This window comes from Nanorana parkeri, unplaced genomic scaffold, assembly GCF_000935625.1.
Source record: "Nanorana parkeri isolate BGI_ZX_2015 unplaced genomic scaffold, ASM93562v1 scaffold57, whole genome shotgun sequence".
In the NCBI taxonomy this organism is placed as follows: Eukaryota; Metazoa; Chordata; class Amphibia; order Anura; family Dicroglossidae; genus Nanorana; species Nanorana parkeri.
In genome coordinates, this window is record NW_017306325.1 from 167,714 (window position 1) to 181,879 (window position 14,166).

Below are 14,166 nucleotides of genomic sequence, written 5' to 3' on the forward strand. Positions count from 1 at the left end.
ATTGTGATTGTAATGTCTTCTATACGTCTTCTATCCCACTGTAGTGCAAGCAGCCACAGCCTACATGAGGGATAATGGTGCCTTGAAGTAGCAGTGCCCCCCCTTCCATCACAGAAAGCATGGTGGACTGGATCAACAGGTATTTCAGAGTTTGCAAAGGTACTAATGAAAAATGGCAAGTGCATATGCACTTGCAATGAAAGAAATCGGTCACCACCTTAAAACAGGAACTTCACCCACCAATGTAATGTCTCCCTAAACAGCTACTGTTAAGGTTGCCAGTGTGCTCATTTCAGCTCTCAATTGAACTTTGAAGCGCCTCAAATGGCTGGTATCATAGTGGATCACATGTGCATCACCATGGCGGCTGCCAATACATTTAGGATAACCGTGGACCCCGTTCGTAAGTACGGATTGTCCGTAAGTCGGACGTCCGTAACCCAGGGACTGCCTGTACACAGTATTAAAGATATCATGCACTTTATGTGGCTGGATTATGTGCTACATAGGTGCATGGCTATGCGTGCATTAATTGCTATTCTACGCTCCTGTTTTTTGTTTTTAAAAAAACAATAAACACTCTTTTGGATCAAAAACCATCTACCCTTTCCTTAATGCAGTTTATGCAATGACCTGATGCAGATGTAATCATTTATGAGTGCTTCCGTCATGGAAAATACAAAACACAACAATGCAGGAGATTCTGTAACTGGAAACGCGAAGAGTCTGCGAGTAAAAAAATAAATAAATAAGAATAATTCAGTGAAATACAACTTGAAGAAACATTTGAATAAAAAGAAGACTGCAGAGATTTAGGTTTTTCTAACATTTATTAAAGTACTTATTTACATGAACTCAAAATTGTCTGGAATGATTACTCAGAAACCATCATTGTAGAGCCTTAGTTCAAATATTTCCCCAAAATGTCACCATCTCTGAACAAGAAGTATTCCTGTGATAAACAATAAAAAAGAAATGTATTAGTACAGCTAATTAGTCGTGATTACTTATGAAGGAATGACTATCATTTGCGTTACGTACTTTATCATCTAATACAACTTTGGTGCCACCATATTCAGGAAGTAATACTTTTTCCCCAATAGTTACACTGACGGGATGAACGTCCCCATTCTGGAAAACAAAAATACATGTTAGTATAGTGTATACACATTCCTTTCGAGCATAGTATAGTGTACTATAGAATATAGTATGCACATTAATTCCGAGCATAGTATAGTGTACTATAGTATAGTGTAGTGTATACACATTAATTCCGAGCATAGTATAGCGTACTATAGAATAGTGTATACACATTAATTCCGAGCATAGTATAGCGTACTATAGAATAGTGTATACTAGGGATGCACCGATACAGTAGTGTATACACATTCATTCTGAGCATAGTATAGTGTACTATAGTATAGTGTATACAAATTCATTCTGAGTATAATTACAAAACACATTTCACAAGAAAAATCTTTGAAATAAATGGATATACCTTGGAGCAATCTTACAACTTATTTTTTTCTGCAGCCTCCTCCTCAGCTCCTGCTATGGAATGTCTCAGTATCCTCATGTCCTATAGACTGTGCAAGATGTGATCACTCACAGGACTTTAAGTGCCATGATGAAACCGCAGTACATTCTACACTAATAAGAGCTGCAGTTATATGAGATGAGAACAGACAGGGACAAGAGTTGGTCTCAAGAAGCAGACCTCCTCTCAGAAGGCAGGAGTCTATATAACAGTACTACCTATTATGCTGATAGCTAGTTTAATATCTGCCAGGAAAAAACAACTAGAATTTTCAGACATTTGAGAACTTTGATAGTCATCTCTTCATGTTACCTTTCCCTTAGAGCCTTCTCCGACTGCTACTACCGTTGCCTGCAAGACTTTGCCTTGAGCTTTTTCAGGAAGCATAATCCCTCCTTTGGTAACAGTTTCTTGAGACAACCGCTCCACAAGGACACGGTCAAATAAAGGGAGAAAACTTTTGAATGCTTTTCCTGCCTGTTGATTGGAGGAGAAAAAGATAAAAACAAAAGATGATTTATCTATAATATAGTACACACGGAGCATGTATCCATTGATAAGAGCCATTGGATAGAGGAAAAAGGTGGAATTTATTTCAACCTTCTAAAAGTTCAGAATATTTAACCTACTTAATTGTAATTAGTATAGGACAAGCTACAGCAAGCATCTCACAGAATGGTGCAGACAGAATCTGGAGCAGTTGCTCATGGCAACTAATCAGCTTCTATTTTTCAAGCTTAACTGAACAAACCCAAGAAAGAAGCCGATTGACTACTGTGGGCAACTGCTCCATATTCGGTCTGCTCCAGTTTTGATGAATTCCCCCCAGCGTCTGTTCTCTAGTAAAAGCCTACGTTGGATATAGTTATGCTTTGATATTGGAAGGAGCATAGGGGCTAATGTAGAAACCTTCTGCCAAACATAAAGCAGGGCCAGCCATTTGCACAATATTACTGTCACTAGAATTTCCCTTGCTCCTTGGTGCCATCTAATGGTGGTCATGTTGTGTGAATGGTATTCACCTACGTTAGCATAAAGCTGGGCAGAAGGCTTATACATCAGCCCCTTAATATGTCATCACTTTTTTTTATTTTTTACCGGTGATATCAGTCACACAGATAAGGCACTGTTTTTAATGAGCTGACCAACTCATATTTGCATTGAAGGAAGAAGCAGTAAGGCCTCTTTCATATGTGTGCTACAATCAGGCATTTGAGAAGCGCTTTTAAAGCGTCTCTGCTGGCTATTAACGCACATGTGGGATAATGCAATAGCAACCGCCCAGTGCAGTTCGCACATGGGCGTTTGCGTTAAAAAAAAAAAATGCATGTTGGATTCTGGAGGCATTGCCGCTGGACAAATGCCTCCATTGAAGTATATTGAAAAGCCCCCTAAACACTCGGTCAATGCGCCTTTAGCATTTTTCGGCCATTTGGGAAGCATTGCACAGGTGTTTTCGCAATGCCAGAAACAGTGAGCGGACAGAGCAGGTGCAGATGCCACTTCCTGTCTGCACACAGCTACAATTTTGCCAGCAAGAGGACAGCTTCTTGCAACCTGTGACAGCCTGAGCTATGCCACCATGTAGTGCCATCTATATTAATGCAGCAATACACAGCACATCAAACCAACAATATGCCTGCACATTTCACCACAGCCCAAGAACACCTCAAAGTTGGTCATTTCGCTTTATTACATCACTTCCTCTTTAACACTCCACTATTTGCAGGCATTTTGCAAGCATGTTTGACCCTTCCTTAATGACCTAAAAAAACCTGCCGAATGCCTTGTAAACACTATAGGCGCGTTAATCAACATTGCGCTTTCATTAAATTCTCAACGCACGTGTGAAAGAAACCTCAAGCAGAAGGTGTGTTGCAAAGAAGGGCAGAATTATGTATTGCGCAAATATAGTTGCCCCATGGACATAAATATTTAGATTTACAAACTATAAAAAAGAAATAAGGTCATTAAAACATTTCCAAAAGAATATTTATATCAAGCCGATACATGCACATCTTAAAACCCCCCATAAAAAAGCACATGAAAACAGATGCTCTGTAGCCATGTTAGGAAGCCTTGAACCACAAATCAGTCCGTCAAGGACAGCCACATGGTGAGAGGCATCAAAGGCAGCTTTGCTTCTATCAGCTAGATAACAAGGTCTCTCTTCACCATCTCTAAGGCAACAGTCAATGTCAAACGATAGCCCTAGAAGTAGACCAAGCAGCTCATGGGAAAATGTCACCCCTTCCATCCCAGGAATCATACACATATGAAACTAGGCATCTGATAATGCATAACTTGTATAGTGTGGAAAAGAGGCATTCTACAAAACGAAGGTGGCAATACACATCTATTTTCCTTGTTCAACCTGCGGGCTGAATGAGAAAAATAGAGCAGATTCCTCCATCAACACTTAAGGCCTCATTCACATAAGGTGTGAAGGGCTGGTTTTTGATGAGCCAGCTGCAGGAAGAAGTAGGCGGGCAGCTCATAAAACGCTATAGAGGCGCAGGAGTTTTGCGCCATCCCCGCAGCTCTGAGTTTTGACAGCCGCAGACAGGCATAGATGCAGACATGATGGATCCAGGTCTGTGCACAGTCACTTCTCATTTCTGGAAGGTGTTATGCTTTAGGAAAGCCATGCCAAAAAAACCCCCTCAGTATCCCAGCTGGCACACCACATCCAAGCATAAAAGTACCAAAATGTGAGTGCATTGCAATGTCTGAATGCTGACACTGCTGTAGTCATTTGGCTTTCCCCGACAAAGTCTTCATTAAATTACATTTATAATGATTTTTGGCCAATTTATTACATCTTTTCGACATTTACTACTTCACAAAACAGATCTTACAGCATACATATTTTCATTATTTAAATAAATTGGATGTTTACATTAGAGGTGCACCGAAATGGACATTTTAAAACTGAAATAAAAAAAATTGTCACTGATCGCTGAGTGTGTGTACCTTGCTTTCCTCTGACACGCTGTCACAGGAGGCTGATTGCGCGGTGTGGGAGGAGAGCCCAGCCTCCTGTGACAGCGCTGTCTCCGCCCCCACACCGCTCTGCCGGACTATGATAGGCAGCTGAGCGGTGTGGGAGGAGAGACGCCGGCCACTCACAGCGCTCGGCCGGCTGTCACTTTCTTTTCTCCCCGCTGGAACACAGAGCAGCGCCCAGCGGGGAGAAAAGAAAGCAGGGATGCGCCGATGTATCGGCCGAAACATGGCTCTTTCGGCATTTTGCCAAAAGTGCCATTTTCGGCCGATATGTTTAGGCGCCGATATATCGGTGCATCCCTAGTTTACATAATACACTGCAGAAGGCAGTAATGATTTGTGCAATTTAGTTCACTTTCAAATTACGCAGTTGGTGACTGGTGAAGTCTAATATATTTATAACACTCTACACATTTACATCTACAAATATTTGTCTTTCACAATGTTTTGTGAACAGGTCACAAGATCATGCTATGTGAACTACGACTTGTACTTATTCCCTAAATTTATACAATGCCATTCTAGCATTTTTTTATCAGTCCCTACCCTAGAGGAGCTTACAATCTAAGAACCCTGTTACACACCAAAAAAAAAGTGTGTTTGATAGTGTGTGTGTGTGTGCGCGTGTTTTATACCGGTTATAAAACCGGTATAAAACAGACATACAAAGTCCATGCAGACAGTGTCCTTGGTAGACACAGAAGCCAGTGCAGCAGATCGGAAAGGCAACAGCAGCATTTGCATATTAGGCAATCACAGAACCGATCAGTTAAACAAAGCACAAACATGCCATGGTGAAAGCTATAGAATCTGCTGACATTTGCTTGCACAACAATATGTCTACCGATTAAAGGAGACCTATGAGGTGAGTGCTTTTCACTCACCTCATAGTTCTAGCCGACCTGTGACAATGAGACTGTCACAGGTCGGCTCAGTAGATCGGGAAGTGAGCGAACACATACCGGCGTTCGCTCACCTCTCGATCCTGTCACGGCTCTCTGCCGTAACAGGGGAGGGGCTGTATTCACCCCTCCCCGCTCCGATCCGCCAGCGCTGACTGGAGGAACGGACAAGGGAGGATACAGCTGGCTCTGCCTCTAGATAGGCAGAGCCAGCTGTCACTCACGCAGCTGGGCGGATCCAGACATAATTGTCAGGATCCGCTTCAGCGTCTCAGTATACCGGGAACTGTATCTCACGGTATACTGAGCCTAGGGTGACGGGAGTTACAGTGGTACCTCGGTTCACGAACACTTCAGTTGGAGAACAGGAAGTTCCGCAAAATTTTGCTTCCGTCCGCAAACTCTGCATCGGGTGATTAAAACACAACCGCAGCCATCTTCCCTGCTCTGACACTGGTCGTGGCTTCCTCTAGTCGAGATCGCGTTCTGATCACAGTTTGATTCGGTTTGCAACCAATTTGGTTCGCGACTAGAATCGTGGAATGAATAAGTTCGTGAACCGAGGTACCACTGTATACACACACACACACATAAAAAATGTGTGTGGCTGCAAGCACCATTCAGTGTTGGAATTTCCAACATATTGCTTCAGCAAAAGTCCATCTAATGATCAGCTTCTGTCGAGGGGCTAGGGTCACCAATGGAACAAATTTTGGCCGATTCCTACTGAATCAGACAGAATTTGCTCCGTGTGTACCCAACTTAAAGGGTCCTTGAGTGTAACTAGGTACATGTTGAAGGCCGGTTCACACTACAAAGTCTGCGTTCCACAGCGTTTAACCTCTGGAACGCAAACCGGCCGGCTACTTGCGTTCAGGGGTGGGAAGGGCGTGGCATTGCATTGAAGTCAAGGGCACCGTAGCCATGCCCCCCAACCGAAGTGCGGAACTGCAAGCACTATTTTTGCAGATCGCACTGGACCAGAACGCAAACACTGATGTGCCTGTGTTCCGGGTGTGAGCGATCGCACTGCGGGTGGGGGGCGTGACTGTGGTGCCACTGACTTCCTCCCGCCCCTGAACGCAGGGAGTCAACCGGCTTGCGTTCCAGAGGCCGAACGCTCTGAAACGCAGCCTTTGTGGTGTGAACCGGCCCTAAACCTGGAATCGAAGAAGCTCTTAGGTCTAATAATGACTCTTAGGTTTTCTTGATTGGTCATCATCAGGATCTTGGAGATCTTTTAGTTTGTCAGAAAGATATTCTGAGCCACCAAGCTGATCTGGTAGCCCACAAAGATTCTAGTCTTGAGTTAGAGTCAATGAAGATGTTTCTTTGTTGAACAGTCAACCTCGTGTTTCCAAAGTGAGGAACACCACTTGTGGCCCTGCTACCACCTTCTCTTCATCCACATAATGAAAGAGAAATCCTTTGATGAGGTGAAACATAAGTGGTCTTAGAATCCTGACAAGAGATTTAAGGGCAAGGCATGGAAGTGCCAGTGACAAATCATCTGTTCTGTCAGTACCCCGAAACAGAAATTTCTGATGCACCTGATGAATGCAGACATGCGAGTAAGCATCCTGTGCATCTGAGGTGATCATAAAGACTTCTTAGGATAGTCTTGCAGACATGCAACCGTTCTCTATCCCACACTTCTTGCATTCAAGGAACCTGTTTAGCATCTTTAAAATTTATGACCATCCTGAACTTCAACTGGTTTTAAACTAGAAACACGTGGGGGTAAAATCCTTGAAAGATGTTCTTCTGATACTGGATTGAACTGCCTTCACTGGGCCACACAGTGGCTTCATCATTATGGTGTTATTAAAAGGGCCATTTCTGCTGCTCTTGGTACTTACTCCATGATTTTGGCCAGATAGCTCTACTGGCGGAATTTAAAAAAAAAATGGAGCTAATCCACAGCCTTACCTACCACTGATAAGAGAATCTAGTACCTGCATAGCTAGAGCACCATGGGGCAAATGACTAGTATCAGCTGGCTAGAGATGAACATTTCTAGGCACGAATGATGCTGATAAAGCAGGGGCCATGGCTAGAGAGAGTTGGTACAACTGGTTTTCCTCCGCACTGCCTCAGCTTTGCAATCCTTAATGTTGTCGAAATTCTCAAAAGGAGAGGTCTGCATTGTTAGAGACCTGTGAAAAGGCAGCATCAAGTTTTGGACACAAAATTCTTCTTAAAGTGACATTAAACCCTGAGATTTTTCAACATAAAACATAACTGTAATATGTACCTTACTGTAATCCATGGTTGTTTCCCTTCTCTTTGCTGCTCTTCCTTTTAAATCTGTATCTGTTCTCATGCTCTGCAGAACTTCTGTTTTGCAGCAGACTGCCTTGTCTCAGGAATAGATACACGGTGTCTGTGTATCCGTTTGCATAGGCTTGTAATCTGAGCCAGCACTACAGGAAGAGGCCCTGAGCTGAAAAGGGAAGTTCTCCCCCAGCATGAGAAGACATGAGGATTTAAAAGGAAGAGCAGCAAAGAGAAGGGAAACAACCATGGATTACAGTAAGGCACACATTACAGTATTGGTTTATGTTAAAAAAATCTGAGGGTTTAATGTCACTTTAAGGGCCCATTCACATCACATCGATTACCATCTCGACCAGACAAGATTGTTTCCGGACCCAAAATGCATCCTAATGTATCCCTATGCTATCTTTGGCCTCTTTTCACACCAGCGCAGTCCGCTCCAGACCAGAAAAATACTGCTTGTCCTATTTTGGCTAGTCTGGAATGCACTGGAACAAATAGAGACGAATACAAACGCACTAGAACCCACCTGAAAGCCAATTTTAAGCTAAAAACAAAACAAGAAAAAAATAACAAACCGCTCCAGAACAGGGTAAATTGCAATGCACTGTGTTCCAGATCTGGTCCAGAAAATGGTGTGAACCTGCCCTGAAGGGAAATGTTATTTTGTCTAACCTAAATAAAATGCCTGGATGATCAGGCATCTTCCCCTGCTTTACTACAAGGTTCTAAAGCCTCCTAAGTCTTCTACAAGGTCATCAAAAGCTAAATTAGCATCCGCATCATCCACCTCCTAAGCAACCGTGAAAAAAGGGTCACTGTGAGGAGATGGCAAGGAAACCGAAGGCAACACACTCCCAAATTGAGATTTGGGCTGGACACGAATCCCAGAAGGTGCTCTGCCCACTAGGCTGCAATCTTCAGGAAACACTGTCTCTGCCGCCAGAACCACCAGCATTGTAGACCATGCTCAAAACTCCCTAAGGGGGAAGAGGGGGACAGGCTACACAAAGCAGTGGGCTTCAGGTGTCAGCTCACACCATCATAGGTGGGCCAAGTTTCTGTAAAAACAAAAGGGGTACCCTCTGAGACCAGGAGAAAAGCAGGTGAGTCGCTATTGTTGTATTGTATTGTTCTGCTTGTGTTCCCTGTAGAGGGAGGAACCAATCTCAGGTTGTTGCCGAGGAAGAGAAAGAGAGAAAGATGAACAAGACTATCCTACACAATACAGCTGCAGTTACAGCTCTGTGACCTTCAATGACCTTGAATGACACACTGCCAATAAAATCCAGCTAAATTACAGGCATCTTCATTTATAAGGTGGAATTCACTACATCAATTTGTGAATGACTGGAATTAAAATGATAAATACCCATCCCCCACCTAATGAAAACTGCAAATGAATACACAGGCCACAAATACAGACAATGATATCTCCTTACCCAGCTAGATGGTCTCCCAACTCCTCAAGCATGCCCTTTCCTCATAGAGGTTAATGGTCATCTCAGGCATATGTGCCTTACTGGTCCATAAGCCAGCATTTAATATCTTTGGCTGGGCCACACAGGTTGCTGCATGATGTGAATGTTGCCCAGCCATGGGCAAGATAAGGTAACAAAGTTTTAAGCAACTGAGGCCTGTAAATCTATCTACAATCTTCAACAGGAGGGAAAAGTGGCATGTCAATGCAACCTACAGTGTAACTGCACTTTTATCGTGACCAGATATGAAAGTGTTCCCTTACACCTTACTAACATCCCCCAAGTCCCAATACCTATTCTTCATAAATCAGTTGCATTTAGCTGTGTGGTCTGTGCAGAGCTATTCAATGCAAAAACTGTTTGTGGTGGTATTGGAACTGAAGCCAGGGATGGGGCTTTTGTAACCAGTGTGAAAATGCAAAGTTTTACTTTAGATTAGAACTAAAGTGATTTTCTAGTTTTGTATAGCGTGGGCAAAAGGAAATGTTGGGTTTTTTGTTTTTTTTTTATTGCTGCCTGTAAACCAATAGGAGTCCAAAATATTATTTTTGTAACCAGCACTCCATTTTAGTAGTTATCACTTGCCTGAATCTTCCAACCAGACTCCACTTCTGTGCTTGCACTCTCCATTCATTGCTACAGAAAGGTTGGCTATTTATTTCTCTGAATGGTGGCCGACATTTTCATAGGAATGACTGGAAATTCCAGTGCACATGTGCAAAAGGGACAGAGCCCACGCAGTGGACTCTATAATGGCAGCTGTGGAGCTCTGGGGGGGTACTTTCATCTCCCATAATAAACTCAGCCACTAAAGTGACACTAAACTCAGGAGTTAAAGGAGAACTATGGGGTCAGTGCTTTTCCCCATCGTTCTAAGGGACAAACTAGCGTCCTCCTGCGACCCAAAGCTCAGTATATCATGAGCTACAGCCCTCTATATACTAAGACCACTGCAGCCGGGACGGAGCCCGACATTACTGTCCAGATCCACCCAGCTGCGTGATTGAAAGCTGGCTCTGCCTATCTAGGAGGCAGGGCCAGCTGTACCCGCCCCTCCCCCGTCCGTTCCGCCAGTCAGCACTGGAACATCGGAGCGGGGAGAATTCCTGCAGGGAGCCGTGAGTGGCAGTCACTGCTCTCTGCAGGGAGATGATCGAGAAGTAAGCGAGCGACGGTATGTGTTCGCTCACTTCCCGATCTATTGAGCCAGCGTGGCAGTTTTATTGTCACACGTCAGCTCGAACTATGAACCTCATAGTTCTCCTTTAAGTTTTAAAAGTGCATTTAAATACCTTAACTAGTAACAAAAATGTATCTTATTTGTGTATCACTCAGATATAGATCCTCAAATCATCACTTATACATGCCTACACCGTCCTTCCTTTTGGAGGGTGGCTACTTTTGTTCCCCATGGACCCTGTGTGTGTTGTAAAGTAGCCACCGCTCCAAGCTCACTCCCATGGTGGACTACAATCACATGTTTAGTTTACCAATTTGTATTGAGATTGTAGTCCATGACAGAAGCAATCTTGGAAAGGTGACTTAGGGGAACTATGAGGTGAGCAATTTCCACTCATCCTCATAATTAGAGCCGGCATGTGACATTGAAACTGTCACAAGTAGTGATGGGCTCGGGCATGTTCGCAGCTCCACGTGCCAAGCCCGCCAGGAAGCTGACAGAGCAGCAGCGCCAATCACAGGTACGGAGACATTTCCCGATCTCTGCAGCTGCGGACCGGGAAAATGTCTCAGTACCCGTGATTGGCGCTGCCAGCTTCCTGGCGGGCTCGGCATGTGGAGCTGCGAACACGCCCAAGCCCATCACTAGTCACAAGTTGACTATAGATCGGGAAGTGAGTGAACACATTTCATCGCTCGCTCACTTCCCGATCATCACCCTGCATGGAGCAGTCACCATTCCCAGCAGGGATTCCCCTTCCCCTCTCTGATTCTCCAGCACTCACTGGAGGAACGGACAGGGGAGGGGGCGGGCACAGCTGGCTCTGCCTGCAGATAGGCAGAACCCACTGTAACTCACACAGCTGGGTGTAACCAGGGAGTATTGTCAGGATCCATCCCAACTGCAGCGCTCTCAGCATATAGCTGGCAATAGCCGGCTATATACTGATCTTTGGCTCACGGGAGGACGTTAGTATATGTCCTCCCGTGTCCCTAAAGAGAACTATGGGATAAAAAGGTTACTTCATAGTTCTCTTTTAATGCCTGAGCATAGTGTCACCTTGGGGGGGGGGTCAATACAATATGTCATTTAAAAGCCATGCTGTCCAATCCAGGAGCCAGCAGGAAATAGTTATGCACTAGGTCCATTGACAAACAACTAGAGGATAAAAAATATAGATGCCAGCTGTAAATTGTAAGGGACACTCATTATTTGCCTTTTTACTCATTTTTGTATTTTGGGGGTCTTCCTTTGGCCTATCTCCAATGGAGGCAAACTATAGGTATTAATATGAACTTAGAAAGAGAGTTTTTGAAGCCTTAGAATGATGTTATCATATCTCACTGCTCATGCACAAAAAGCAGAATATAAAGAACCGCCGATCACCCTACTTACCATAACGAATAACGTCTTTCTCACCCCTCTCTGACAATGGCAATGCTGGACTGAGAGATTTCCCCGGCTCCGCACGTGAATACAAATCACTGAGCGCGCATGCGCGACCCGAAGGGGGCGTGCCGCAGTTTCAATGTCACCCAGGACGTTCTAAATTGTCACTTGTATGACAAGACCCCGCGTGGAATTCACGGCGCCTCTAAACGGTGAACCCAAATTAGCAAAGAAAAATCATCAAAGGAGAAATCCGAGAGCGCTCTTACGATAGCATCCGGGTTGAAGGCCACTGTACCTCCGACCTTGAAAATGTAAGGCAGTTCCAGAAACTTCTGGAAGTCCAGCCCCGAAATCCGCATGCGGCATAGTCGGGAGCGGATGTGTCGTTGTTGGGAAGTGTCCGGTGTAGTAGAAGGCATAGGGCTGCGGGTATACAGGTTCCGGGGTGAGGCGGTGTTCTAGACTGACGGGCACACGTGACTTAGGCAGGAGGTCGGATATTTCAGAGTGTTGCAGCGCTCTCTCATTCAGTGTGAGACACGTGTGTGACATCGCCGGCTCTGCTCAGGCACCGTACAGGTAGGCGGAGGGGGAGACAGGTCCTAACAAAGGGGACATGCTGAGAGACAATGTAGCGGACGTTGGTTTTCTGCCGTTTATTTGTGATGTAAAGGGATGGGCAAATTCCATACTTGTATCTGCTTTGTAGAGTCTTCGTTATGTCATGCTCTACTCTTTTCTGTGCCTTTAAATCCTACATGTTCCTTGCATGCAAATGAACACCTGGTAGTGTGGGCCTGTAAATGACATTATACACTAATATTGAACTACTTCAATGCCTGGCCACTTCTGTGATTACCCCTGATACTCCTATTCTGTTCTATCAATCGTTGTGATACAACTAGAATGATTGAATAACAATTGTAAAGCACAATCTCTCCATCCGGTTCACTTTGTGAGCATTTGATTGATTTCAGCGCTCACAAGTTGATTGGTTGTGGTGGGATTTTAGAGATTGCATTTTGCAATGTTAGGTATGTATTGTTTTTTTCATGGTACTCCAACACGTGTAGCCATTACATGTATGTTACATTGATGCAGCACAGTGGTTGGCACTTCTGCCTTACAGCACTGGGGGTCCCTGGTTCAAATCCCGATCATGTGCGTGTTCTCCCTGTGCTTGCATGGGTTTCCTCCCACGCTCCAAAGACATGCTGGAAGGTTCCTGGCCAAATCGGCCCTTTGTGCATGTGCGATAGGGACCTTGGATTGTAAACTCCTTGAGGGCATGGACTGATGTGAATGTGCGCTGTGTACATTTCTGGCCCTATAAATCTATGCCTGTAATACTAAATAAATTACATGGTTACCTATTGTGCTATGATTTTTAAAAATCACAAATTTGAGGGTGACTTGGTTGTATGCAGCCCTACTGCAACACACATCAAAACCCATGCAATGTCCTTCAGATTTGATGGGTGAAGAATATCTGTGGGTCAGAGATCTGATCAAAAAATAGGTTGATTTAAATGATCATTCCTAAAACATTCTTCAGATTGACTGAAAACACAATGTGTTGTATCATTGTATCCAGTATTTTAATTGATGGTGATGATCACTTGTTTCTAATTGGTTGTACCGAGATTGGTTACAAATTGATACGTGTATGGTTGCCTTAATACACTTAATGATCTATTGTGAAGGTTTGATTTTCCTATTTTTTTTTTCTTCTGTACTTGGTTTTTCTGTACAATTTTTTTTTTTTCTTTTTTTTTTTTTCTAGACTTTTTGGAAATGTTGCGTTTGCCAACCGTGCTTCGCCATGTGCGACCAGTATCTCGGACCCTGGTGCCTCGTCTGAATCGAGCCTATGCTAAAGATGTGAAGTTCGGCGCTGAGGCCAGAGCACTTCTGTTGCAAGGTGTTGACCTTCTAGCAGATGCTGTTGCAGTAACGATGGGGCCAAAGGTATGTGGCCTGAAATGATTTCCATGTGTTTTTTTTTTTTTTTGCTGTGTGCATTCAGTTTAAAGTATAACCACATGAGTCACTTTATATTTAAAGGAGAACTATGAGGCAAGTGAAAATCACTCAGCCTCATAGTTCTAGCCGACCTGTGACAATAATACGGTCACAGGTCGGCTCAATAGATCGGGAAGTGAGCAAACGCATACCGTCGCTCCCTCACTCCTCGATCCTGTCCCTGCAGAGAGCTGTGACTGTCACTCATGGCTCCCAGCAGGGATTCCCCTCTCCCCGCTCTGATCCTCCAGCGAAGACTGGAGGAACGGGAGGGGGCGGGTACAGCTGGCTCTGCCTCTAGATAGGCAGAGCCAGCTGTCACTCACGCAGCTGGGCGGATCCAGACAGTAATGTCGGGATCCGTCCTGG

At 44.3% G+C, this 14,166-nt stretch overlaps 2 protein-coding genes across 3 annotated transcripts in view; one reads left to right on the top strand and one right to left on the bottom strand.

Annotated features, from left to right (window-relative positions):
* Positions 1–863: 863 nt before the first annotated feature.
* Positions 864–12,086, bottom strand: HSPE1 (heat shock protein family E (Hsp10) member 1). The gene is made up of 4 exons (XM_018576152.1): positions 11,778–12,086; positions 1,850–2,013; positions 1,042–1,131; positions 864–952 (listed from the first exon to the last, which is right to left on the bottom strand). The coding sequence occupies exons 1-4, from the start codon at positions 11,779–11,781 to the stop codon at positions 902–904; spliced, it is 309 nt and encodes a 102-aa protein (XP_018431654.1). The 5' UTR covers positions 11,782–12,086; the 3' UTR covers positions 864–901.
* Positions 12,087–12,171: 85 nt separating this feature from the next.
* The window catches only part of HSPD1 (heat shock protein family D (Hsp60) member 1), a 19,291-nt gene continuing 17,296 nt past the window's right edge, over positions 12,172–14,166 (top strand). Inside the window, exons 1-2 of one of the 2 annotated variants that reach the window (XM_018576148.1) lie at positions 12,172–12,354; positions 13,559–13,743. In XM_018576148.1, the coding sequence (XP_018431650.1) occupies positions 13,570–13,743 (174 nt within the window). In that variant the 5' untranslated portion in view covers positions 12,172–12,354; positions 13,559–13,569. The remainder of the gene's footprint in view (positions 12,355–13,558; positions 13,744–14,166) is intronic. The other variant, XM_018576149.1, reaches the window with a different exon arrangement.

Bases quoted from the DNA above. Each gene is read 5' to 3' on its own strand.
- HSPE1 (XM_018576152.1), bottom strand. The intron at 1,132-1,849 runs GTAACATGAAGA...TTTGTTTTCCAG, and splicing joins GAGAAGGCTCTAAGGGAAAG to AATGGGGACGTTCATCCCGT. The intron at 953-1,041 runs GTACGTAACGCA...TGTTTATCACAG, and splicing joins AAGTTGTATTAGATGATAAA to GAATACTTCTTGTTCAGAGA.